Source organism: Brassica rapa, chromosome A09 (assembly GCF_000309985.2).
Source record: "Brassica rapa cultivar Chiifu-401-42 chromosome A09, CAAS_Brap_v3.01, whole genome shotgun sequence".
In the NCBI taxonomy this organism is placed as follows: domain Eukaryota; kingdom Viridiplantae; phylum Streptophyta; class Magnoliopsida; order Brassicales; family Brassicaceae; genus Brassica; species Brassica rapa.
In genome coordinates this window covers 36,700,636-36,725,930 of record NC_024803.2, presented here as the reverse complement: position 1 = coordinate 36,725,930, position 25,295 = coordinate 36,700,636, and the positions used below count along the sequence as shown (strand labels likewise).

General features: G+C 35.7%; 5 protein-coding genes and 1 long non-coding RNA gene across 7 annotated transcripts; 2 read left to right on the top strand and 4 right to left on the bottom strand.

Moving 5' to 3' along the window:
• Positions 1 to 707: 707 nt before the first annotated feature.
• Positions 708 to 3,813, bottom strand: LOC103841755. Its single transcript, XM_009118316.3, has one exon. The coding sequence runs from the start codon at positions 2,041 to 2,043 to the stop codon at positions 1,024 to 1,026; it is 1,020 nt and encodes a 339-aa protein (XP_009116564.2). The 5' UTR covers positions 2,044 to 3,813; the 3' UTR covers positions 708 to 1,023.
• A 464-nt stretch (positions 3,814 to 4,277) lies between these two features.
• On the top strand, positions 4,278 to 8,785 carry LOC103841754 (probable galacturonosyltransferase 15). Its single transcript, XM_009118315.3, has 6 exons — positions 4,278 to 4,734; positions 4,979 to 5,022; positions 6,074 to 6,235; positions 7,005 to 7,589; positions 7,754 to 8,056; positions 8,221 to 8,785. The coding sequence occupies exons 1-6, from the start codon at positions 4,515 to 4,517 to the stop codon at positions 8,503 to 8,505; spliced, it is 1,599 nt and encodes a 532-aa protein (XP_009116563.1). The 5' UTR covers positions 4,278 to 4,514; the 3' UTR covers positions 8,506 to 8,785.
• Positions 8,604 to 12,196, bottom strand: LOC103841753 (agamous-like MADS-box protein AGL1). The gene is made up of 8 exons (XM_009118314.3): positions 12,042 to 12,196; positions 11,433 to 11,664; positions 10,191 to 10,272; positions 9,852 to 9,913; positions 9,398 to 9,497; positions 9,275 to 9,316; positions 9,161 to 9,202; positions 8,604 to 9,084 (listed from the first exon to the last, which is right to left on the bottom strand). The coding sequence occupies exons 2-8, from the start codon at positions 11,657 to 11,659 to the stop codon at positions 8,902 to 8,904; spliced, it is 738 nt and encodes a 245-aa protein (XP_009116562.1). The 5' UTR covers positions 11,660 to 11,664; positions 12,042 to 12,196; the 3' UTR covers positions 8,604 to 8,901.
• A 207-nt stretch (positions 12,197 to 12,403) lies between these two features.
• Positions 12,404 to 17,335, top strand: LOC117128216. 2 transcript variants are annotated; one of them, XR_004451462.1, is made up of 2 exons: positions 12,404 to 16,874; positions 16,974 to 17,335. It is a non-coding gene; the product is annotated as an uncharacterized LOC117128216 (long non-coding RNA). The 2 variants fall into 2 exon arrangements; XR_004451461.1 differs by having other exon boundaries at positions 14,840 to 16,874; positions 16,970 to 17,335.
• A 390-nt stretch (positions 17,336 to 17,725) lies between these two features.
• Positions 17,726 to 21,110, bottom strand: LOC103841752. Its single transcript, XM_009118313.3, is given in 4 exon segments — positions 17,726 to 18,752; positions 18,755 to 20,392; positions 20,653 to 20,944; positions 21,020 to 21,110. Coding segments are annotated over 4 exon segments (2,043 nt in total). The 5' UTR covers positions 21,052 to 21,110; the 3' UTR covers positions 17,726 to 18,671.
• A 56-nt stretch (positions 21,111 to 21,166) lies between these two features.
• Positions 21,167 to 24,952, bottom strand: LOC103841751 (integrin-linked protein kinase 1). The gene is given in 14 exon segments (XM_018655152.2): positions 21,167 to 21,344; positions 21,929 to 22,017; positions 22,098 to 22,209; positions 22,292 to 22,413; positions 22,545 to 22,630; positions 22,817 to 22,935; positions 23,058 to 23,120; positions 23,247 to 23,326; positions 23,693 to 23,813; positions 23,898 to 23,983; positions 24,067 to 24,162; positions 24,253 to 24,327; positions 24,465 to 24,841; positions 24,844 to 24,952. Coding segments are annotated over 14 exon segments (1,527 nt in total). The 5' UTR covers positions 24,938 to 24,952; the 3' UTR covers positions 21,167 to 21,337.
• Between the last annotated feature and the right edge of the window lie 343 nt (positions 24,953 to 25,295).

Genomic DNA, 25,295 nt, shown 5'->3' with positions numbered 1-25,295 from the left:
TCTCTTGGTTGACTGAATCTATGCTTTAGCTTAGTGCTTGTATGTATTTTAAGCTCTTTCGTTGTTATAGGTTAGAGTCTCCTTAATCCTTATAAATGGGACAAATCTCCAAAGTTGATGGAACTTATCTATTGATTTTCGTCAATCAAAAAAAACATTTTGTTTTTTTCTGATGCATCTTTATTTATTTTTTGGTTGATTTAACCTTCTTGTTTGATCACCCTTCTCTGTGAACATGTGGCATATGTTTGGTCGATCTTTGATGTTGATACTCTATTTCAGACCCTTGCTTTGTTTTGTTTTTGTATCTCCATTTAACTATATTCCTTCTTAAGACCAACGATACCATCTTGATTTTTAGGTTCTTATTTGTTTGGATAGTTAGTTTGCTTGGTCGTTCTTGGTTAATTTTAGACTTCTATGTTAGATTATATACATTTTGTGTGCTTGCAGACTTTGATATTTCAAAAGATTGTGTTTTCACTATGTTCAAAGATGTAGTATAATAATCTCTTTGTTTTTGGTATTAGCATATATATGTGCTAAGTTTGTCAAAACTAGACACACAATACCACATTATGTGTTTGGAATCACATTTTATCCTTACAACATGATAAGCTATCTAGTTACAGCTTAAAGTCCCCCTTACAAACGGGGGATAAATCTATTGATTGTGTTAGAACTCTGTTTTGTGTTGACAGGTAGAAGAAACAAAGCTTTTTAATCATATACCATGTCTCAACACCAATAGTTCTAACTTTGAATGACTTGCTATAGATATACAAGTCATTATGCCACAAAATTCTTAGCATCCAACATTCTCATATGTAGAGTTCTTGTTACAGATTCGAGAACCACAATATAGTCAACAGACTTGTTGGTAGTCTTAGATAAACAACAAACAAACGAGGACCAAAAAGCAACTCACCTTACGTTAAGCTAACGCTACTAACAAAACTATCTTCTCATCAGAGCCACTACAGTGACCATAGTCCTTTCTAACTCAACCCGTAAACTAACCATTCACCCCATATGCGATTCAAACCAGTTAAAGATCTGTTCAGACTGCAAACTCGTCATCTCATGATACGCATACGCAAGATTCAGCTCCTCTTCAACAGGAGTAACCAAACTCTCCTCCAACGATATCTTATACCCACTAAGCGCTTCTCTCCACGGTGTTCTCCTCCCATCACGCTTCATGTACCCCTTCTCATCAACAAACCCTTTCTCTCTCAACACCTCAAACACTTGAGCCGACACGCCGCGATCTAAACCCTCAATCCTATCCGCCAAAAACCCAGGAGACAACGGCAAATCCAAACACTCGACCTCCGCAGCATCAACGCCTTCAACCCTCAACCCTTCCAAAAACTCTCTAATCTTCTGTTGCCTGTACACGTCCTTAGGCATGTGCACGAAAAGCGTCGGCGGGTAACGTTTGTTAACACTGATCCGATCAAACACTCCTTCAGCGATCATAAGCACAATGCTACTAAACTCCATATCTAAGGCGAGAGCGGATACGAAGTACCCGCCGGAGGAAGCTCCTAACGCAACGAGAGGAAGGCTCTCGAGATTATGCTTCTTAACCCACGTTTTGATCACGTCCCTGACAACTCTCTTCTCCTTCCCGAAACTCCAGCAAGTTCCTGAGCTGGAGACTGTGATAACAGCGAAGCTCTTGGATAAAGCGGTACGGACAAGAACCTTCTCTTCTGGTAAGCCGGTACAGTTCGGACAAGATGGTGATTTGTCCCAAAAGTCTGAAGCTTTTCTGTGGCAACCGTGTGCGATGAACAGAACAGCCTTTGGTTTGTTTGTTGGTATCTTCCAAATCAAACGAGTTCCGTTTCGGATCTCGACGGTTGGATGAGAGCGCGACACGTGTTTGACGATCTGTGTCGGTTGGTCGTGAGTCTTGTCGCCGAGACGGAACAAAAGAGCTGCGAGTAATAGGAGACCGATAACGACGAGAGTAACTCCTAATCGATGAGTTCGAGATCCGTAAGGAGGTTTCAGTTTATCACTACGCTTCAACATCGCTGAGAATTACGAATTACGAACGATCAATGCTTACCTGAGGTGAGGAGAACTGGAGAAGAGAGTTTTGTTTCCCACCTACGAGTCCGTTAGCAACGATCCGTCACGTTCCGACGATGTTGACGATGAGTCCAAACACCATTCCGTTTTCTTGCGACTGTGAATCGGTTTTTATTTCTTTCTAAACCGTTTTTCTTTTCCTGCGTTACGCATCATCTGGTGAAAAGCGTGCCGTTTTCGTTTTTGACTCACAGTGCTTGCCGTTTTACTCAGCAAATATAAAATTGTATCTGTCTTTTTTTTTCAACCTTTTGTTTTCTTCAATTGACACTCACACTCACACTCACACTCATAGACAATACTTTAGTGGAAATTCATATTACACACTGCAGCAGTGATAATTAATTAGTTCAAAATTAGATGGAACAAAGTTTGTGTGTGTTGTTAACCTATGATTTCATAATATGAAAATTTAGTTGTGAAGCAGTGAATTTCAGCCTTGGGCTTTCTAGGGTTATTTTATCATTTAGGCTTCTATATGATTCAGATTGGTTCTATAATGTTTATGGGATTAATAGCCATATGGCTCGTAACATTTGGACTCTCTTGCATTTTTTAAACTTGAAAATTCATTTCATTCACTGAAAAGATATAAGATGAAATATATAAGTCGACGGAACATGAATAAATTTCTGAAGACAATAGCCCAAAAAAAGGAGATATGATACTAACCAAAACAAAATATAAATTTTAAAACAGTAGACAAATAATATATAACGAAACAATGGAACTAGAGCTGGAACTGATGATCCAATAATTACTCATTACCTTTCTATAGAACATGTAAAAAAACTAAGGAGCAAAAGTCTTTAACGATCCCAACCCTGAAAGGAACATCACCAAGCCAAACTAGAACAGCAACATCAGAAACAATCGCAAGGTCAAAATCTACAACAGTTCCAGCACCTACTATCCATCCGAAACTTCGCAAGGTCATGCAAGTTTCGGACTCTTGCCTTTTTTTTTTGAGCAACGGACTCTTGCATTTAAAATTTAAAATAGATTAGATATTTTATCAAAAGGAAAAAAGTCCGGTAAGGTTTTGGAAACTCTCATTATTGCGTGGATGGATAATTGAATGTAACTATTTCCAAAGGCATCAACTTGTGTAGGAACATTGGCAATGCACTACCAGTACATGCAGAAACGACAAAGCGCATGTTATCTTCAAAATAATTAATCTGTACCACTTTCTATATTGAAACATCTATTTGATTTACGTTATCCAACATAGCTGACATTTTTTGGGTATTCTTTCTAATGATTTTTATCCATTTTGGTCACACTGTATAGTTTATAGAAGAGTACAGAAATGAGAAATGTATATGCTATGAATTTGAAATGGTTCATCGTCGAGAGACGGGATGATTGAAGGATTATATTTTATAAGAAAAACGTTGCTACACATATCCCTGATAACATCTATAGTTTAGTTTTAAATCGATCGAAAAGGTACATAGACTAAGTTGTCTTCGTTCCACTGCCACACCTCACGTCCCCTGTATAATATTGTTGGTTTGATATGATGCCTTATTCATCTACAACCATTCAAATCATGAACAAAAACACACAATAAATGTTAGGTGAAAAATTAATGACTGACAATTCACACCTACGCAAAAACACAATACATAGCACGATATAATCACTCAAGTTGTATGAATGCTACACAAATTCTATAGTTACTAAATGTCTTATAAAGAACATTTGACAAATAAGTTTGTTAAAGTGGACCATTAATTAATTATAGTTAGATCCTCAAAACTTGGTTAACTACTAACTCCATTGCCATGACTATAGAGAGATCAATCAAAAGACGGTGATCTCCAGGAATAACGCACCATTAATTCCATGTGGGTTACCACAGTGGAACCCTCCTTCTGCTATGTGTCGGTGTGCCTCCGCAAAATACAAAATTACTTGTGGAGCAGGAAACTATCCATTTATCAGTAAGTATTTAATGTAGTTGTTTATCATAAAGTTCCCATAATTCGTTTTACTTAATTATCCTTCTTACTATATAAATAGCATAATTTAATAAATATATCTATACATACACAGACATTTATTATGTGCTAAATTCCCGCGGAGTTGAACGCGGCATTGGTTTTGGCTTTCTCATATTTTATTTTATTATTTTCTCTTAAATAATAAATAATTTTATTATGACGAACTCGTGACTATGATAGAATAATATAGGTGAAGTGTAATTAAATAGATTTGTATTTATTTGATTTACAAATGTCCCCCCTTGGCTTCTTCTTTACAAATTCCATTTTTGAATTCCCGTCGTACAGATCAACAACACCAACCTCGCTCTTCCTCTTCCTCTGACTCGTTAATCCACTGGAGTTCAGAGGACAAGATAGAGAGTCGTCTCTTTACTCTCTCGGATTGATGGAAGTAGAGAAATGAAGTTTTACATATCTGCTGCGGGGATTAAGAGAGTCACCATATCGAGTCCCGGCGGAGCGATCGGTAAAGGAGGCGGAGGATGTGCGGCGGCACGGAGGTTCCCTGGCCGCACGTTGATACTGTTCCTGTTGATGCTCGCGATCGTACTGCCTTTTATATTCGTCAGGTTCGCGTTTCTCGTCCTCGAATCCGCCTCCGTTTGCGATTCTCCCCTTGGTAAACTCTCTTTGACTCAATCGTTTACTTACCAAATTAATTTTCAATATTACTAATGAATTTGACAAAATATATAGTTCGTATATACAAATCTATTTGATTCTGAACTGTTCAGGAAGATGCTGCAAAATGTGAATTCAATAAATGATTGGATTACTTCGTATTGAATGCTATATGCTTGTATTAATTTTCGTATGATTTGTAAATTTAATATTACTATTTCTTTGACTCTGTGTATTCTCAGATTGCATGGGACTGAGACTTTTCCGTGGGGGCGACACATCTCTCGTAAGCTTTTCGTATTACTCCCACTTATTTAAATGCATTTCTTAATTGCGTAACTTTTATGTCGGCAACGTATATAGTTTATATACACAGTTAGGTTGGTACTTAAACGTTAAGATATTTTCATTTTCATGTAATGATTCCTGCTTAAGTTAAGCTTTTTAATCATTAAGCGTTTACATCATCGATGGGAAAAAGAGAAAAAAAATTCAAACACTTGACATAGTGCTACTATTAAAAGGGATAAAGATAATGACTGTATAGGTACTTTCCAGCTGTATTACGTTAGTGTTGCTGGTGTCGTATAGTGAGAGGTGTGAGTGAGCCTTCTTCCCTCTTGGACTTGGTAGTACAGTGATAATCATTTCATGTCATTGTCTAGGAACATAAGAGAGATGAATTAATAGAAGTCTTAAGGTGAATTGTGATTTGCTCTATGTTTCTATCCATGCAATGACTCTGTTGCGTATGATTTACTTTGATAGAAATAGACACTCGGTGGATTATCACCTTCTTTTCATTCCTGGTAATTAAATAGAATGATTATGATAGGTTCATTTGTTATTTTCTGCGGTTGATGAACAAAACGTGATCTGATATCAACATGTGGGATTGTCGGAAACGAGCCCACAAAGTGGTTTCTTATCATCTGTTTACCTTTTCTTTCACTTTGTTTGAACGTAAGCATGCCCTAGTGAGTGTGTGAGTTACAGTGAGGGAGCTAACTACTTTTAGCGAAGGGAACACAAATATTACTAGACTTTATGGACTACTATAGATGCCAAAACCAACGTAGTAAACATCAGTTATATATGTTAGCTAACAGAGTAACAGGGTACGTGGCAGATTTTGCTTCCACGAGAGAATCTATAGCCACTTGGTTCCTTTTCTCTCATACGTAGCAATGAACAGGAAAAAGGCTTTCCATTGCACTGTTCACGTTTAAGCAGTTTTGTTGTTTTGTGTCATGAGTTGATGTAAAGACACTATGACAGCTTTTAAGTTAGTAAAACAACTCATGGCAAGAAAATGCGTGTGTGTGTGCCTCTTTCAGAAAATTAGGGAAGAGTTGACACGGGCGCTAGTGGAAGAGACAAGTCAGGACGGTAATGGACGAGGACAGAAGGGCTCATTGGAGTCATTTGACGAACTTGTCAAGGAGATGACGTTAAAACGACGTGATATAAAGACGTTTGCTTCCGTGACTAAGAAGATGGTAACTCTTTCTAACTTCAGTTCTGTATAAAAAGTTTCTGGCTATGATTGTAGTGTCAACTTTGGTAGAAAGTAAGACTATATATAATACTATATCAACTAGCCTGAAAATATCATGGATTAGCCTGAAAAAGAAATTGTTTTAGAATGTAATGTCTCACTAGGTTAAGTGGAGTGTTTCCTGTTGTCAATAAGCAACAACAAACGCGAATTAACTTTGGAAAAAGCAAAGAAACTTAAAAGAGTAAAATGTTATCCATGCAAATCTCCGTTTGTATATAAATTATGTGAATGAATAAATCTACAATCCCTTATTAGACATGTATTTATAAGAGCACCAGCATTAATGAACCCCTGGTTGGGGTTCATAATTTGAATTTTTTATTATTTTTTTTTTCATTTTTCGTTTGTTATTTTTTTTTTTTAAAAAAAAAAAAAAAAAAAGAATTGACCAATAGCGGGCCGCCACGTGGCGTGGGGCCCGCTGAACAGTAACGACCCAGGTTCACACAGAAGGGGCGTAGAGAGCCAGGATCATCACTGTTACATATTATAATATTTTTTTTTATTGAAAAACGTGTGAACCCCCCTAGTGAACCTCCAATGCTGATGCTCTAATAGTTTTAAAATCTGATTTCTTTTTCCTTTTAAAAAATATCTTTATCCTAATAAAATTACTTTTCCTAATCTTAAAAGGATACGTACCGCACTCCCCAGATGTCAATTTTGACTACAAGTCTATGTGACACTTTGTTCCCTTTAATTTTCAGTTATTGCAGATGGAACGTAAAGTCCAATCAGCCAAACATCACGAGTTACTGTACTGGCATTTAGCCTCCCACGGTGTTCCCAAATGCCTCCATTGCCTTTCCCTCAGGTTAACTGAAGAGTACTCTGTAAACGCCATGGCTCGAACGCGTCTACCTCCACCTGAATCCGTTTCTCGTCTAACCGACCCATCTTTTCACCATGTTGTCATCTTGACAGACAATGTTCTGGCTGCCTCTGTCGTCATATCTTCCACCGTACAAAATGCAGTGAATCCAGACAAGTTCGTCTTTCATATAGTGACCGATAAAAAAACATATACCCCTATGCACGCTTGGTTTGCTATAAACTCTGCTTTATCACCAGTTGTTGAAGTAAAAGGTCTTCATCAGTATGATTGGCCTCAAGAAGTGAATGTCAGAGTTAAAGAGATGCTGGAGATTCACCGTATGATTTGGAGACGTCATTATCAGAATTTGAAGGACTCTGATAATAGTTTCATCGAGGGTACTCATGAGCAATCCTTGCAAGCGTTAAACCCTAGCTGCCTCGCCCTTTTGAATCATCTTCGCATCTACATTCCCAAGGTTAAGTCCCTTTTCTCTCCACTCCACTCTTCTCTGAGCTTAAATTTTTCTTTTTTGAATGAATGTTAAATTTATATAACACAAAAACATTTGTAAATGCGAATGTAACTAGAGTTTGAGCTTAAAAAATTGATCTTTTTATTATTCTTTTTTGGACAATGCAGCTTTTTCCGGACCTCGACAAGATAGTGTTGTTGGATGACGATGTAGTAGTACAGCGTGACCTTTCGTCTTTATGGGAAACGGATCTCAACGGTAACGTCGTTGGTGCAGTTGTTGATTCGTGGTGCGGAAGTAACTGTTGCCCGGGAAGAAAGTACAAAGACTATTTCAACTTCTCGCATCCTCTCATCTCATCAAACTTGCTTCAAGATGAGTGTGCATGGCTTTCTGGTATGAATGTTTTTGATCTCAAAGCATGGAGACAAACCAATATCACAGAAGCTTACTCCACATGGTTAAGACTCGTGAGTATTCTCATTTCTTCATTATACTTTCTCCAGTTACACAAATCTGATTCCAATTTTAATTTTAATTTTAACTTTAACATAATTTTAATTTTAATTTTAAAACATAATTATAATTTTATATATAATTATGTTAAAAAAAATCTGATTCCATTTTCTCGCAGAGTGTTAGCTCCGGGCTACAACTATGGCAACCAGGAGCCTTACCACCGAGTCTACTTGCTTTCAAAGGACTCACACAGCCTCTGGACCCATCATGGCACGTAGCTGGACTAGGATCTCGATCCGTTAAACCTCCTGAAGAGATTCTGAAATCTGCTGCGGTTCTACATTTCAGCGGTCCAGCAAAACCGTGGCTAGAGATTAGTAACCCTAAGGTAAGATCTTACTGGTATACATACGTAAATTCATCAAACATCTTCATTAGAAAATGTAAAATCATGAACTGATGAAAAGAAGATAAAAGAAAAAAATTAGCAAATCTGTATGGGAGAACGGAGGGAAGAAGGTTTAGCCTTCAGCCTCTGCTTCATGGTTCTCTCATGTCTATATACTGAAGAGTAATCTAGATTTTATGAATATGTAGCTTGTTTTTTCATTATTATCCCAAGTAGTATACTAAAATAATGTATTATTGTTTAATTATAGCTACATATCATAATATTCATGACATAATAAATGTTTGTAAGTTTTATTTTTGTAATAGGAACAAGAGTTTTGTTTTTATTATTATTGGAACCTTAACTATGAATAAGAATGTCGCATAAATATAATTTACTCTGTCTCTCTCTCTGAAAAACGTTTGGAGGGGGAGGGGGAGAAAGAAGTTTTAGTCATGATTAAGCTTAAACAAGTTGAAGAGGAGGTTGGTCTTGACCGGAGAATTGTTGATTCGGTTCAAGAAGGTTAACCGGAATATAATGCTGCGACTGATCATGAGAAGAAGACAGACCGGACTCATAAACCGCCGTCCCTTGTATTACACCGGATCCATGCTGTTCCGGATTCAATCTCGCGCCTTGTTCTATCTGCACAAACCGAACATCAAAGTTTGGTTGTGATACACGTTCATTATCTCGGTTAGAGGATGAAGACGTGACTAACCTTAGCTCTTAGGTACATGTTATCGTGCTGCAACTCCATTTCCTACATGGTTTATGGCAAAACTCAAAACCCATGTAAAAGAACGATGAAAGATTGGGAAGAAACGTTACTTACCCTCTTCTGCATATACTCTATCTCTGCCACTAAAAGTTCACTCTGGAAAAGATTCATATAAGAGCGATGAAACTATATATAAACTATAGAGAGACATAGACGTATAGGTTTATCAGTACGTACCTTCTTGGATCGGACGCGGCTGATTCCTTTTTCAAGCCGTCCTTCTAGGTTTTTGAGTTCCTTGAAGTTCAAGGAACCAAGTGATTCCCCAACAATATGCCTTCGATTCATAAACATGAACATTAATAAACATTTGCACTCGTTCAAACGTAACTAAAAGTAAACTATTTGGCAAAAAAACACGAAAATTAAACCCAAGTTTTTATTTATGGTTCCATATACCATATATCACCAAACCAAGCAGAGATTCAAGCAATTCCAAGTAAGTTAACCAACCTAACAATCCTACCAAAAAAGAAAAAAAATTATTTGGAATGAACGATTTTGAATGAATTATAACTTACTTGACTCAGGTTCTGTAATTTTTTCAGTTAAACTAATCGAAAAGATCAGCTATATAATAGGAAAGTAGTGATCAAAACAAGAAACCTCATGAAGAGCTATAGTTACTTACCTGTTCGAATTCTGAATGTCCCGAATCTGCCTCCGAAGCTTAGAGGCTTCTTGCTGATAGTACTGAAGGGTTCCATGCATACAAATACAACCGTCTCAATGCATTTCAGGAATCCACTCTTTTTGTTAATAATGTTTTTACTTTTGGGTGTAAATGTTAAGAATTTTGTTAGTAACGTTCTTTTGACACGAATACATAATTGATCATCATAGAAACAAGAAACCACATATATATATACACATTTTAAAAAGATTTCACTTTCTAAACGTTAATAATTGATCATAAAAATAAGAAAAAAGAGAGGGCTAGTAAAAAAAAAAAACTATACAAGAATGGTACCTTGGTATTAGCTTCAGTGACAGTAGGAGGGTTAACGGCATCGGAACAAGCTTTCTTGTACCTTTCAATTGTACCCTTCACACTAGAAAGTTAAAGAAACCATTATATTTAATTTAATTAATATACTCTTAAAACAGAGATAATTGGGACGACATTTCTTGATTAAGGTTTTGGAATGTTTATTTTGGGGGCAAAACCTTAAAATCGACAAGAAAGGAATGTGATGGCTTTGAGGTTTGGACCAGTTTTTTGACCAGTACGAGGAGAAACTTCAATGACACACATTGTGCTCGAGTAAATTACTTTTTCAATGTACATATTTAAAAATGGCTGATGCAGCAATTAATTAATATATGGATTCAAACTGGTAATTACTTACGGTTTGAGGAGGAATACAGAACAAGGTCCATGCATATTATATGGTTTAATGTCATCAAAGTATGCTTTAAGGATGATTAACTGTTTTTTTTTCAAATACAACAGCACATATAAATGGAGCTCAGAGTGCTATAGATTCCCATTGGCTCGTACCACTTTGATTTCAGACACTTCTCTCTGAGGTATCTCCCTCTCATTAATATATTAATGGAATACACATATTTTACATCCTCAAAGGGCCTAGATTTTAAATAGTCACATATATATATTCTCAAGATATATACAAACTCCAGAGTCCAGATAGATGTTATATATTATATATAACTAAAGTTTTATCGGTCGGCATTTGTTTTCTTGGGTTAGGAAAAAAATTAAAGGGGATCCATAGTGACAACCATCATTAGGCTATGTCCCAAGTTTCACAAGACAGGAGGGTTACATAAGTCTTGCATATTTACATATATGCTATTGCGTGTCAAGAAGTACCCAGTTTTTTTTACTGACGAAACCCTAATAATATTTAAAGAAAGACATAGTATGGGTCGTCAAGATAAAAGCATTTTATAGAAGCTGACATGACATGAAACAGGTTCTAATGATCTGCAGAAAAAAGAGTGAAACTAACTAAGATCAGGCTAACGAGAAGTTGAGAAGACAAGACAGCTTTCTTCCGTCTTCATTATTTGGATATACACAGATCTATAGAGACAATGGTAGCTCTATTGAGATCTAATTTTTATATAAAAAATAAAAAATTCAGGATTGTAATTTAAACAAAACCCTAATCTTGGCTCATTTTAACTAGGATTGTAGTAGTAAATTAATCAAGAAAGCTAGATCAAGGTGTAGGTAGGAGAAGCATACCTGTTGCTGGCGTACTCATAAAGACGGCCACGAGTGGAGAAGATAACGAGGGCAACTTCAGCATCACACAAGACAGAGAGCTCATAAGCTTTCTTGAGAAGACCATTGCGTCGTTTGCAGAAGGTTACTTGACGATTTGTTGTGTTCTCTATCCTCTTTATCTCTATCTTCCCTCTACCTATCTTCTTGCTACTTTCTGCATCGTGACTACTCCCACCTTCATCCATTGCTTCTGTGATATCGTCACCAAATGAATAAACTACCGAAAAGAAGGGGGAGAGATATTGAACTAGAGAGCGATGCTATTTAAGTTTATGATCAAATATTTTTGCAGATCAAGAGAGGCAAAATAAATATATCAAATGATTTGGTCACTCAAAAAATCAATCAGCTGAGATTGTAATTCAAACAAAGAAAAAAACTTTGCACTCCAAATTTGGGATTTTAGAGTTGCTCAAAAAAAAAAAATGATCAGAACTCTTTATACATAATAAATAAACAAACCAAGAACGATATCAGACCCACGAATTGTTAAATCAAGGATCAGATATTTTATCATAAACCTTGTTTTTAGGGTTAATATATATACTGTATCATTCACAACCTTACCTGGAGATCAGCCCACACGGAGAAGTTACTAATGAGAAACTGGTTTTGAAGCGATAATATATATTATAATTATTATTGATCTCAGTGTAACTTAAGTCTTGCTTCTGCTTTCGTAATAATAATGTTCTTGAAAAATATCTCTCTTTCTTTTTGTAATTTTCTTTTTGGTTTATGAGTTTTTTTTTTTTTTTTTGAGAAAGGGCTTCGGTTTATGAGTTTCATTTGAAAGAATATTTCTCTGAAGGTATTTTGACCCCACTTGCAGAAAACAGAAGGTTACAAGTTCTTTCTTAGCTGAAATGTATTTGTACATAGAAGAAAAAGAAAAACAAGCGTAGCAACTGTCAAAAAGCACATATACACAACAAAGCTCACACTTTTTATCCTCTAGACATGCATATAAAGATACGTATATTTATATAGATCTACATGTGAGATGCTAGATTGTATATATAATTTTTGCTGTTTACAGAACTGGAAGTTGAAACTGGAAATTAATTAATAATCAATTAATGAAATAATAAGAAAGAGAAAAAAAAAAGATGAGTGGTAAGTAGGTGGAGGACATTGAAGGAGGACCATCTAATTTCTTTCATGAGAAAGGAAAAAAGGAGAGGGATGGGCTCTGTTTCTCATTAGCACCATCTTTTGGAAACTCCCTTTTTTGGTAACCCTTCTGCGTTTTCAATGAATTATAGATGCTGTTCCTCTCTCCATCTATCTGCGTTCATATTTATTGTTTAACAAAAACTTATTTCACACCAACGTGAATAATGGCATTTGAACGTATGGGAGAGTGTACTAGTACAACAACCAAGTTGGATTAATTTAGTTAAACTAAACTGTAGATAAACTGTATTCTGTCGTTTCAGCTTGGTTTCTGTTTCTCGAAATACAAGACATCAAACCGGTAAAGAAGTTTTTGTTTGAATTTTGCCACATTTTACTTAAAAAGAAACTGAAAAGTTGACGTTTCAACAGATCCCAAAACTGAAATGCACATTCTACCAGACATGTTACTATACATTGTAGTGTGTGTGTTTTTTTTTTGACATTTAGATTGTAGTGTTTTATAAAGTCAATTTTTCTAAACTTGATGTTTGTTTTTTTAAGTGTAAGGTATGTTTGATAAATGCCATTAATAACGTTCACTAGTGGAATTCACAAACCCATCTTTTGCAAAGATTACAAGATATAGGATGCTGAAAAATATTTGATCTGAGAGATCATCCGAAAAATGAAAAAAATGAAGATGATTTATAGCCAAATTTGACATAGTGACATGCATATTTATTATATAATTAAAACTTGGGACATATATAGATCAAACTAAAATTAATATTTGTAAATAAATAAAGGAAAATTGCAAAAATAGTAGGAAACGAAAATTTTAAGTATTCATATGAGAGAGTAGATGGTCAGGATATACAAATAGAGATATATGTAGGTGCGATAAAATATGGATATGTGAGAAAAGAGACGTGCATGTTAAACTGGTATCAACTTCTCCTAGTACCTGAATCCTTTATGGGGATAGGGGACAACAAATGTTCTATCTGTGCTTCAGGGGATCATTACAAGTTATTTACTGTGCTATCATCCTTTATCTTTTTCTTTCTTTGATTTGGTCGCCCTAACTTCTTAGATATCTACTCTTGCACCCCCGTAATTACATGCTCTACTGAAAACTCCAGACGAAGAAGATCATTAAGTCTTCTCTATTTTGCGTGGGACCTCGGTTCGCAGTCACTCTGATATGAAATATATGTTAAATCCTGAGAATCTAGACATCGCTCATAATTCAAAGTTTTTGAGCATAGCGGTCAAAATCGATTTGAAAGTCTTGAATAATCTTTTAATGATAACAAAATTAAATGTAGTATCAACTTTTTGGACACGTTCGGAAACACGATTTTCGTAATAGTAAGATATGTCACAACGTAGAATTGACATGCTTTCTAATTGAAAGTGAGCCATTGTGTAATATATTTTGTTCGTGTGTTTTCATTTATCTACTTTACTGTTCTAAAGAGAAATGTTTGAAATTATCCTAACATTTATTTTGTATATTTACAACTTTTTAGAAGTTAACTTTAGACCTAAAACCATATGCGAAGATGCTATATACAGACCATTAATTTTAGAATCAGAAATCATATGTAAATACGCTATTTAGGGCATGACTGGTTCAAACGCAGCGTTTGCATTTGCGGTTGCGGAAATTTACGGATGCGGATGGTTGCGGTTTCTAGGGGTTTTAAAAGATTTGTACGACTGGTTCTGCGGTAAGAAATAATGTGCTTGCGGGATACTTATAACTAGTTAATTACCAAATGCAGCAACAATTAAATAATAAATTAACAATATTTACATTTTATATAATTATAAAAATATCAAAAATCATAATATTATAATAAATATAAAAATGATATTTAGAAAGTTATAGTTTTAAATTTTTTAAAATTATAGAAAATATTTTTATTTTTAAAATTTATAATTTATAATATTAATTAAAATATAATAGATATATTTTAGTATTTTATAATTTTAATTTTATTTTTTTAATTGTTGTTTGTATTTATATTATTTTTGAAAAGAAAGGAAAGAAAATTATCCTCCCGCAACCGCATACGCTAGTTGGAACCAGTTTTTAAATTTATGAGGTTTAGAGCTGTTTGAAACGGATTAGAACGGTTTGAATGATTGTTGCAAAACGCCAACAACCGCTACCAACCGCAAAAGCTGCGTTTGCGGGTGGTAGCCGAAAACCAGTCATACCCTTAGACGCCTAAAAACTAATTAATGTGCTGTCTAACCAAAGAATTTACAAGCATATTACTAAAAATGATGTTATTGTTTTGAGGAAAACATAATTTTACTATTTAAAAATGGTTTTATGGTCTAAACAAAAATAATGAGGTAGTTGAACTAATTCAAATACGCAAAATAAGTCTATATCTATTCAAATACGCATCTAATTCTGAGTGCATGTTTTTCCATATTTATAAAGATACATTATTGAATCTATCGATTATGAGCGTATGCCAGATATAACTCGTTTAGAAGGCTTTCCGTGAACTTATTTCTTGTCTAAACGTGTGAACATAAGAGCTGCATTAATCACCGAGTTTGTTTGAGAACTTGAAATGGATACGTTGGACCAGAAAATTGTGACAATTGATATTGAAATCTATTTTTTTAAGTTTCAGACGATTGATTTCATTAACCTATTTTTCTTTGAGTGCATTTTATATGGCAGATCTCTCTAGACTCTAGTACTCCAATGACATGCATTAGGGCAGAAATACATATTTGAACATGTTTTTGTTGCATTTGGAAAAGGATATATAAATGAAAAAACAATAAAAAGAAAAGGAATGATGAGACGACAACTTAATGAGGGAACAAGAAATTAAGGAATCCAACAAATGGTGACTACACTACAAAAAAGTCTACATTGATAGCACATTGTTATAGCACGTTTTACTGAACTGCTGTCGTAGATGATTTTAATATTTTTGTATTATATTATAGCATTAGATAAACGTTATGGTAGAATAAAACCTAAAATAACACTTAATTAATGTTATTTTAAAAATTATGTGAGCGGGAATATAAAGTCACAGATACGGCCAACACTTAGCGAAAAATTAGATTTAAGCGCCAAAGATATTTTTTAAGCGGCTTCAACAATGCTATCAAAGACATATAATAGCATTTTTATAACGCTAAGAAAAGCTCTTTGAACCCCTAAACTCTAAACATGGTTTTAAACTCTAAACATTGTTTTAAACCCAAAACTTTAAAGACAACCTTTAAACCTCTAATCTTTTCATACTATAACTTCAAATCTTAAAATTAAAATCAAAATTTAATCTTTTTAATCTTAATCTATAATTTCCTAAACACATATCTTTAATCTTTAATCAAACTCTATATCTTAAATCTAAACTTCAAATGTAAACTAAACATTCAATACTCTAAATATAAACTTCAAATCTAAATTATTAAATATTTAACTACAAATCGTCTAGTATTCAAATCTATTATTTTCGAATCTTAATCCAAAACACTAAATTTTAACCCTAAACCTCATATTTCAACATCAACACCTTAAATCATAAAACTAAATTTACTCTTAATCGTATTTTTTGTAAATCATAAAATATAAATTTAAAACTTTTGAAATTTTGAATCAAACATACAAATTTATAAAAGAATTATAAATCAGATTTTTTATAAACATGCAAATTTAAAAATGATGACCAAAATCATAATGTTGATATTAATCTAATATTTTCAAACTTAAACATCAATTCATAAAATAAATATCAGTTTATTAGGTTCAAAAAATAAAAAAAAATAGACTTAAATTATAAACTACAAAATATTAATTTTGAAATAAGATATAACTAATAAAAATCACTTACAAAACAAATTATCAAATATGGAAAGACAAAACAAAAATAAAAATAGAAAAGCAAAAACAAAATTGTCTGGCCAATCAGATTAAAATACATGGATCACACTTTTGAACCGTTAGATTAACTTAGATCTGAAGGTTAAGATTTATTCCTTTTAATTTTAATTTTTATTTTCTCCTCTCTCTCTCTTTCTCACAAACTCCACGAGATCTGGTCTTCTTGTTCTTCTCCTTCATTCTCACCTCTCCAAGCTTACTGTTTCTCTCATCTCTCCTATCTCTCTCCACGCCTCTCTCATCTCTCTCTCATCGCGTCTCCTCCTCGTCTCACCACCACCAGGGTCGCCCTCTCACCCCCACCACGGTCGCCCTCCCACCACCACCACGGTCGCACTCCCACCACCATCACGGTTGATCTCTCTCTCTCTCTCTCTATCTCTTTGTATCTGTGTATCTTCTCTCTGTTTCTGTAGTATGAATCTCATGTTTTTTTGTTTTGGTAAAGATAGTTGGGGAGGCAAGGTTCATGGTGGCTGGAGGAGGCAAGGTCCATGGCGGCTTGAGGACGGAAGTCTCGTGGCAGCTGGAGGAGGCAAGGCTCATGGCTGTTGGAAGAGGGGCAAGGTTATGGAGGAGGCGGCTGCAGTCTTTTCTTTTTTTTTTTTAGGTTTAGATTTGGTTTAGTATAAACCCATGTTCGAAACTACGCTAGGCGTAACGCGTGCGGTTGGATAGGGCCTAGCGCCGAATCAATTAATCGGAGATTATACGGGGATTAATCGGGGCGTAATTTTAGATTATTTATATACATTTATGGGTTTATATTTTAAATATGTAAACTAGACAATAATCTCGCATGGTTCAGTGGCTAGACGCATTTATTACTCCTTACAGGTCATGAGTTCGAGTAAAGGAGAGCTCTTTTTATTCCATTTTGTAACGTTTTAGGTTAAATGAAAGCAAAATGATGAAAATAACCCCGTCTCCTACCTTAAACCTGCGAATTTTCAGACAAAACTTCAGCCGCTAGTTCTTTTTTTGTTGCGATTTTCATGGTTTTTCTTGCAAATCTCATAAGTTTCAAACAATATATAACAAATCTATTGTGAAACACTTAACTACAGACTTCAAATCACCAGAATACTGATTTCTTCAACTTTTCCGAGTAACTGACCGCCCAAAGCCAAATCGCGGCGGTTCCTGGCCGCAACACGCTTTTCCGACGAGTATCCGGCCGCCTAAGCCGCGTTTTTGAACATGGGTATAAACCGGGTTAGAAAAATTGTAGTGGTCTGAGTTTATGTTATAATTTCTGGTTAGTTTTGTAAACCGGAATTAATTTGTAAACCAATTTTAATATATAAATAAAATTTATTTTAATTTCCTTATAAAGCAATTTTCGGTTTAATAATGAATTATTTTATTTTAAATTATATTTAATTTTAGTTTATTGCAGAAAGATCTATAATATATAAATCGTAATCAATTTGTAACAAAAAAATAGTGTTATGTTTAAGTTAATAATATCATTCAAGTATTGCTATCATATCTGCACAATTCATAGCATTTAAAAAAATGTTATCGTAGAGGGAGTACCTATGATGGCTGCCGATGACATAGCATTTCAAGTTTCGCTATGAAAGCTTTATCATAACGTTTATCGTGTGCTAAGAATGCACATATTTCTTGTAGTGCTAATCATACGTATAGTCATAATCATCCACAAACCTTTCCACAGTTCACATTAACTATTTTGTTTTACAAATACAAACTCTTTTTGCTCCATACCTCCATACCTCCATCACTTTCCTTGTGATTACTAATTGCATTTACGTACACACACATATATATACATATATATATAACTATATTCGTTTGGTTAAAAAATATCTTAAATTGTGCCAAGTCATTTCAAACCGTTGGAAGGGATCATGTTTTGCTTGGTCTTTGCTGGAGAAAAATTTGGTTACTTTTACCAGCTAATATCTTTAGTATTAATTTCTATATTAGTTGCACGTTAAAAATCATTAGTGGGCGAAATCTCTAAATTTAAGCCTTGGTGAAAGAAACTGATCACTACTGATCAAAACCAAATGTGTTTCGATCAATGGATTGATAGTTATGGTCGATGAAATGTAAAAGACTGTTAACATCAAAGTCCCCAACAATATACAATCAACATCACAGTAGACAAGCCTAGCTACATATCAAAACGAGACACTAGTTGAGCTTTTCCCAACCTTTATGTAAGAAGATGATGACTTGGACCCATATAAGGACACTAATTGAGTTCAGATGGATTGATAGAAGACGTATCAAAACGAGAGCTCTCAAAGGAACTTTGTGGCCAATGAAGCTGTGATTGTGTAGTAGAAGTAAAAGGAAAACCGAAAGATGGTTCTCTAACATCAGGTAAGAGACCAACAACACCATTATTTCTGTAAGCAGAAGGCAGACCACCAATTTCGGGTAGAAAAGGTAGTTGTTCGTGGCTGAATGTGACACTGTTTAGCTGCTGTCCTAAACCAGATTCATGGAAGTAGAGATCCTTATCAGTCAGTGGACAAGACACGAGTGAGCCACAAGGATACATGACTGTGGGAGGCAATTCTGAATCAGGAACAACATATGTTCTGACTTGGGGTGGTTCACAAAACATAGGAAAGTGATCCTTTGAAGTATCACACAACAAAGTTGTGTTCCAAGACTTATCTAGTGAGGTGGTTGTGTGATTTTCTCCAAGTGTTGTCGTTCGCCATAACCAGCTCTGGTGAGCATAGCTCCCCAGAAAGGAATAATCTATAGAAGGATCTGATGGTATGATCCTCTCGCCCCTTGTAACCATATCTGAGTAACTTGTGCCAAGAGAAACATCCTTACCCATCAGCCGCATTGTTGACTGAGTGTTATATAAACACAAACCATCAGGCGTTGCAACCATATCCCTGCTACCTAACTTCTGACACAGAGCTTCCTGCTTTGGCAGATTGATTGTGTGGCTACACTCTCCATCATTAGTGTCTGAAATGAAAAACGCATTCTCGGTGAAGGTCTCATCAAGGCCTAGCCTAGCTGGATAGTACTTATATTGTTTCTCATTATACACAGGGGGCCTTCCTACATCTATGGCAAGTTCTGGCTCAGCTGAATGTTTCCTTCCACTGGATAAGTCCACTAAATTACTCTGTAAAACATCATTTTCCACAGCTGCAGATCTAGAGGAACAATTTGCTTCAACCAATTCACCTTGTAAATTAAGAGGTAAGTCTAAGATGGCCTCTTCTACAAGAAGTGGATCAAAAGGTGATTGGTTCAGCAATGATACAGGTTGAGAGAAGGAAGACGAACAACTTCTGTAATGGATCTCACTCAAAATAGAGATAGATGATTGGTTAGGTTGAGCCACACGCCTCTTTCTCTCCAAATCCAATGCATCTTTAATTCTTTCCAGTGAGAGATGTGGTCCAGGTAAACACGACAGGCCAGATTTTGCTCGAGCATGATCAAGTTTCCTGGATTCTACCAGCATATCTTCACTGGTCTTATCGTTTGACAAAACCTTAGGAGGTTGATCCTCTGCCGCAGAACATAGGCTTAACCGATTCATCTGCGAGCAGCAGAGTTGTAAAGAGAATCTGACTTGCCTCTCGCACTGAGGAGCATCAATACTCGACTTATCAAGACTCCTCACCGAGCAAATTTTCCTTTTAGCTACCTTCAAAGTTCTAGGAGTCTGAAACTCAGAATCACAATCTTGACTGACTAATCTGGGAGAATCTGGAAACAGTTCTTCCTCTGTGTAAGATAAGCATCGCACTCCAACCTTGTTAATACTAGGAGACATAACACCAGGTCTTTCTTTGATCCCAAGACTGCATCCCCCATCACCTTTAGCTCTTTCTCGAGCTTGCTCTTCGCAGTTATAAACCTGAAAGTAAATTGCGTCACAAGTCACTAGTATTAGTCTACAAGAAGGTTTCAAATGCTTATGAGCTAAACGACAAAGCACAACATAACATTGTAGACGCTCTAAGTTATCCTTCACTACATAGCCAACAACAACATCTAAAACACTTCACTTAGCTAAACCGGTGGTACCAAATCGACATAAACCATAACATGTTTGAAGGTTTTGCACATTGAAGTTTAATACTTAATTCATTGAATGTTTTTGGATAAAAAATGGACCTTGTAATCCTCTAGCTTCTTGGTTTTAATATTCTTCTTATGCAACACAAGATGATCATTCGTCGTCGTTTCACCGATGGAGCGTTTCTTACACTGTCTAGACTCTTCTGCATTGGCCGTCTGTCGAAAAGCCGGTTTGGGATCATGCAGCGAGATTAACTCATGAGACCACCAACGGAACTTAGATACAGTTAACGGAGGAAGCAGCGACTGAATAAATTCTCCGGTGAACTCACCGGGGAAGGGACAGCATTTCCGGATATCAACACTCCTAACGTTACGCGTGTACTCTCTGCCAATATCAACAAAAAACAAATTCAAAATCGCAATCTATATAGTAAACAAAAAAAAAATATAAAACACTCACCTCATGGAAAATCTTTCGCTGTCAGCCTCCATGGGACCAAGGAGACGAGCGAGAGAGAAGAAGACTTTCAGAGTTTCCCGCTCAGAGGGTTCTCTCTCTGTAATGGCGCTTGCTTTCACATATTTGGTCTTTTTTATTTTTTTATTTAATTAAAAATGTTATTAAAAGGAGTGAAAGCGACAGAGGAGAGGAGACAGCTACCGAACCCCCAAGTGCAGAGGCACAGAGTTATATATATCAGTCTCTAACCACTAGGTCTCTCCCTCACGCGCTAATTTGCCTTCTGTTCCAAGTAACCCCTAAATTTTGTCAGAAGCTTTAGTATCTACATCAGTCAGAAAATACAGATTCGATTTGACTTATGACTGAACAGATAAATAAATAAAAAATACTCTCGATTTGACCTCATCTATTTTTTTTTCTGAACACACTTTTTATACTACATGCCTTTTTATCGGCTCGAGGTCTTTTTTTTTCTTTCTATGACGTTGTACCATTCTAAAGATGTTGTACGAGACGAGTCATCATCAGTCATGGATTTTGATGATATACTCAGAGATCTATCACATCGTAGATTCTAAGTTTCTAACTAGTATATAGACTCAACCAATAATTAAGAACAGTTTAAACCAATGTTAGTGTTAATTTAACGTCTTCATAAAACCATTCAGATATTAGATCTCCTCAGTAACTCATAAATTAATACACACCACCACGTTCAAATTTAGGTTCAGAATAAAACAGTCATCAATACAAAAAGGCTAGTATATAATTTGACTTCTCTTATTCCATTCCAGGCATAACACACAATCCTCTTCATTAAGTATATACCAATTTCAAGAAAGAAACAACACAAAGCTCCATTTGACCAAAAAAAAACAACAACACAAAGCTCCTCTGGGGGGTCACCTGGTTATGGATGAACGGCTACTACTGGGATTCACATAATCTCGCTTTGTAAACAATCTGAGTCTTGGAAGGCACTTTCCTAGCCTCACCTGTTCGTAATCATAAAGCGTCTCACAAACTTTAATACTAGATAGAGAAATATATTGAATGAGAGGGGGAGTGTGACAACCTTCCAGCTCATTTTCCTTGCAATTCGATCACTTGTCAACTCCAAAACACTGATGATTTCTCTAAATGTTGGTCTTTTCGATGCCTCATTGTCCCAACACTCCTGGATTAACCTGGAAACAGAGAGATCGTAACAACTTGTCAAAGTGGAGCCATTCATGTTTCAAAAACAGTATACTGTTTAGGACAACTTACTCTCTTAATCCAAAAGGATATGATTTTGCTGGAGCATTGAATGGTGGACGTTCACCTTCAACATATGCTTTAGGAACTTCAGTTTCTTCTTTCAGATGGAATGGTACATAGCCTTCTATCATCTGTTTAGTTTTCCAACCGACAAACAACATTGTATTAGCCTCAAGACTTCGTCCTCTGTGAATATAACTGAATAAAAAAAGAAGTCTCATATAAGCTCTCTCTTTCTCTGTCTCTGTCTCGGTTACTTTACCTCTTGTAAGATCAAAGCGAAAGAAAATACATCTACTTTTGTATCATACTCTTCATTCCTGTATACTTCTGGAGCCATGTATCGCACTGCGTAGCAAGACCGACAACGAGAGTATCATCAGCTTTTAAACCCATCCCAAAAAATATAATCCGCAACATTTTTAGAATTTCAGTTTTAGACAACAAAATACTAAAGCTAAACCAAGGTTACCTAGCAGTTCTCAGCTAGCTCAAGACATGGCAGATTAAAGTATCAGATATAAGAAAACTTACAAGAACTGTCCAATGATGTAACAGGCCTGTCTTTTTTAACTGTCTTCTTAACTACCAGCAACTTGCTGACTCCAAAGTCGGCAACTTTTAGATGTCCCGAATTATCCCGCAGTATGTTTCTGTATATTCTTACTCGAGCAAATAAGAAATTTTCGGATATTTTGGATATGCAATATAGTAATAACTGAACATATAACATTTTGTAAAGATATAACTTGATCAACCAAAAATAAAAACATACGGAGGCTCTAGGTCACAATGGATTATAGCTTCAGGTTTATGCTCGTGCAAATAATTCATTCCCCTGCAAAAAAAAAAAAAAATTGAAAGAACACCATACAGATAATTGGAAGCCACAGAATCGAAAGTAATGTTTCTTGCAATCAGTCATGCATCAAGATGAGCACTACAAAGACAATAGCCACTTAACCTAGCAATTTCAAGTGCAAACTTCACTGCTTGCGCTGGCATAAGAGCCCCTTTCCTGTCTAGATATTGTCGAAGATCTCCCTACAAATAATCGCCACATACAAAAAAAACTAAAAGCTATGCAGTGATATTTTCTTAAAATAAGACATGCAGTAGACGAAATGACTACGGTCTATATTATAACTGCGCATTTTGAGGATGTGAAACATTTTCAGAATAAACATTCATGTCATAGCCAACGGTCGAAGTAGCACTAGAATTGGTAAACAGAGAAAGTTATTGTTAGTCTCAAAAGGACTTTCACAAAAATGTCTTCACATAATTTGTAAGCTTTTGAGATCTTTTCAACCCAATATTGCCTCAGGATATGTATAGGACACTCCAACTTTTAAATGTTCACTTGTAGATTTAAAGATCTACGTGTTTATCCTGATTGAGAGAGAGTACCTTAGGTAGATACTCAGTGACAATCATCATGGGATTACTTTGAGTAACTGCCCCTAAAAACTGGACAACATTTGGATGGCGTATCTTCTGAAGCAGTTGAAGTTCGTCCCTGAACGCATTCCTGGATACCAGAAGGACATTAAAACCTTTAACGCATACCTAGTTTCAATAACAAAAAGATATAGGTGTAGTCAAGTCAACTCACACTTTGTCTTCATCAGAGAACATTTCCTCTCCAAACGTTTTAACAGCCACATCAATCCCACGCCATGAAGCCTTGTGAAAGGTACCCTATCGAGCACACATACAGCAATAAAAAGTGTGAATTCCCCATTTCTATAATACTAAAGATATTTAGGAATAAAAGCAATCACCTTTGAAATTTTAACAGAGTTAGAAAGATCAAGCTCTGTAGGATGAATCTCATACTCAGGAACTTCTCTATCCGTTAGGACATGCATAGGAGGAATCTAAAAACCACAAAACGGTTATATAAATCATTCAGCACATTCATAAAAGCTATAACATCCACCAAATCAAGAAGGGAGAGAACCGCATACCGTAGGCTTAGCACCATGTTTCTCCAAAAGCTGGATCACATCATGGTTTTTGTAATACACTGCATCTGCAAGAGGCTGTTAAGATCGTTATTAAGCAACCGAACTATGCTGCTAAAATCATATGCTTATGCGGCAATTCGTCGAACACAAATCGAAATCGAGCTATGAGACGCCAAATCAAATCAAACCAAAGCAGAGTTTGAAATCCCTACCGTACTACCCCATCGGTCCATGGAATTAACCTTAGCGCCACGGCTAAGCAGGAGCTGAACGACGTCGGTTCGTCCCTGACACGCGGCGACGTGGAGAGCAGTACGTCCATCGATGTCGCGGTAATCGACGTTAGTTCCCGAATTTAACATCTTGGTGATCCCATCGATGTCACCTTCGTTGGCTAGATACATCAGACGAATCGTCGGATCCACGATTCCAGCAGCAGCAGCAGCAGCAGCCAACTCTTCGTCTTCATCTTCCGTTACCGTCTCCGTCGGGGTCCTTGACTCCGGAGCTAGCGAGGACTGCCTTCCGAGCTTGAATCTCGCCGGAGATTTGGGTTTAGTCGTCGTCATGGTCAAGAGAGGACTTGTAAGCAAAAATGAGCTGTAAATGGAACTGTAACGGCACCAACAGAAAGAACAAACAATGTTGACAAGCCCAACCAATTGGCTTTATGTGTGGGTATCATTACTCAAGGTTTTATATATTAAATGATTTTTTTTTTTTGGAACACACTTAAATGAATTTTTAATTTCCTCACTTTCTTTATTCAAATCTAATTACTTTTCTGTAATAAATTCATAATTTAACGGAAGAAAATAACAAGATGAAAAAACATAAATATGTTTAAGGAAAAACAAATAGAACAACACAAAACTGTGTGAGTAGAGATTTAAATGAATTTTTAATTACTTGAGCACTTTAAAATATAAATAGATTTTGAAAAACAATTACTTCAAGCAATGAAAATATATTTTATGATGAAATTTAATTTAAGATATTGACCAATATGAAGGACCGATGAAAATATATTTTTATGATGAAAT

Bases quoted from the DNA above. Each gene is read 5' to 3' on its own strand.
- LOC103841755 (XM_009118316.3), bottom strand. From the start codon at position 2,043: ATGTTGAAGCGTAGTGATAAACTGAAACCTCCTTACGGATCTCGAACT.
- LOC103841754 (XM_009118315.3), top strand. From the start codon at position 4,515: ATGAAGTTTTACATATCTGCTGCGGGGATTAAGAGAGTCACCATATCG. The intron at 7,590-7,753 runs GTTAAGTCCCTT...TGGACAATGCAG, and splicing joins TTCGCATCTACATTCCCAAG to CTTTTTCCGGACCTCGACAA. The intron at 8,057-8,220 runs GTGAGTATTCTC...ATTTTCTCGCAG, and splicing joins ACTCCACATGGTTAAGACTC to AGTGTTAGCTCCGGGCTACA.
- LOC103841753 (XM_009118314.3), bottom strand. From the start codon at position 11,659: ATGGATGAAGGTGGGAGTAGTCACGATGCAGAAAGTAGCAAGAAGATA. The intron at 9,914-10,190 runs GTACCATTCTTG...GGAACCCTTCAG, and splicing joins TCACTGAAGCTAATACCAAG to TACTATCAGCAAGAAGCCTC. The intron at 9,317-9,397 runs GTACGTACTGAT...AATCTTTTCCAG, and splicing joins GCCGCGTCCGATCCAAGAAG to AGTGAACTTTTAGTGGCAGA.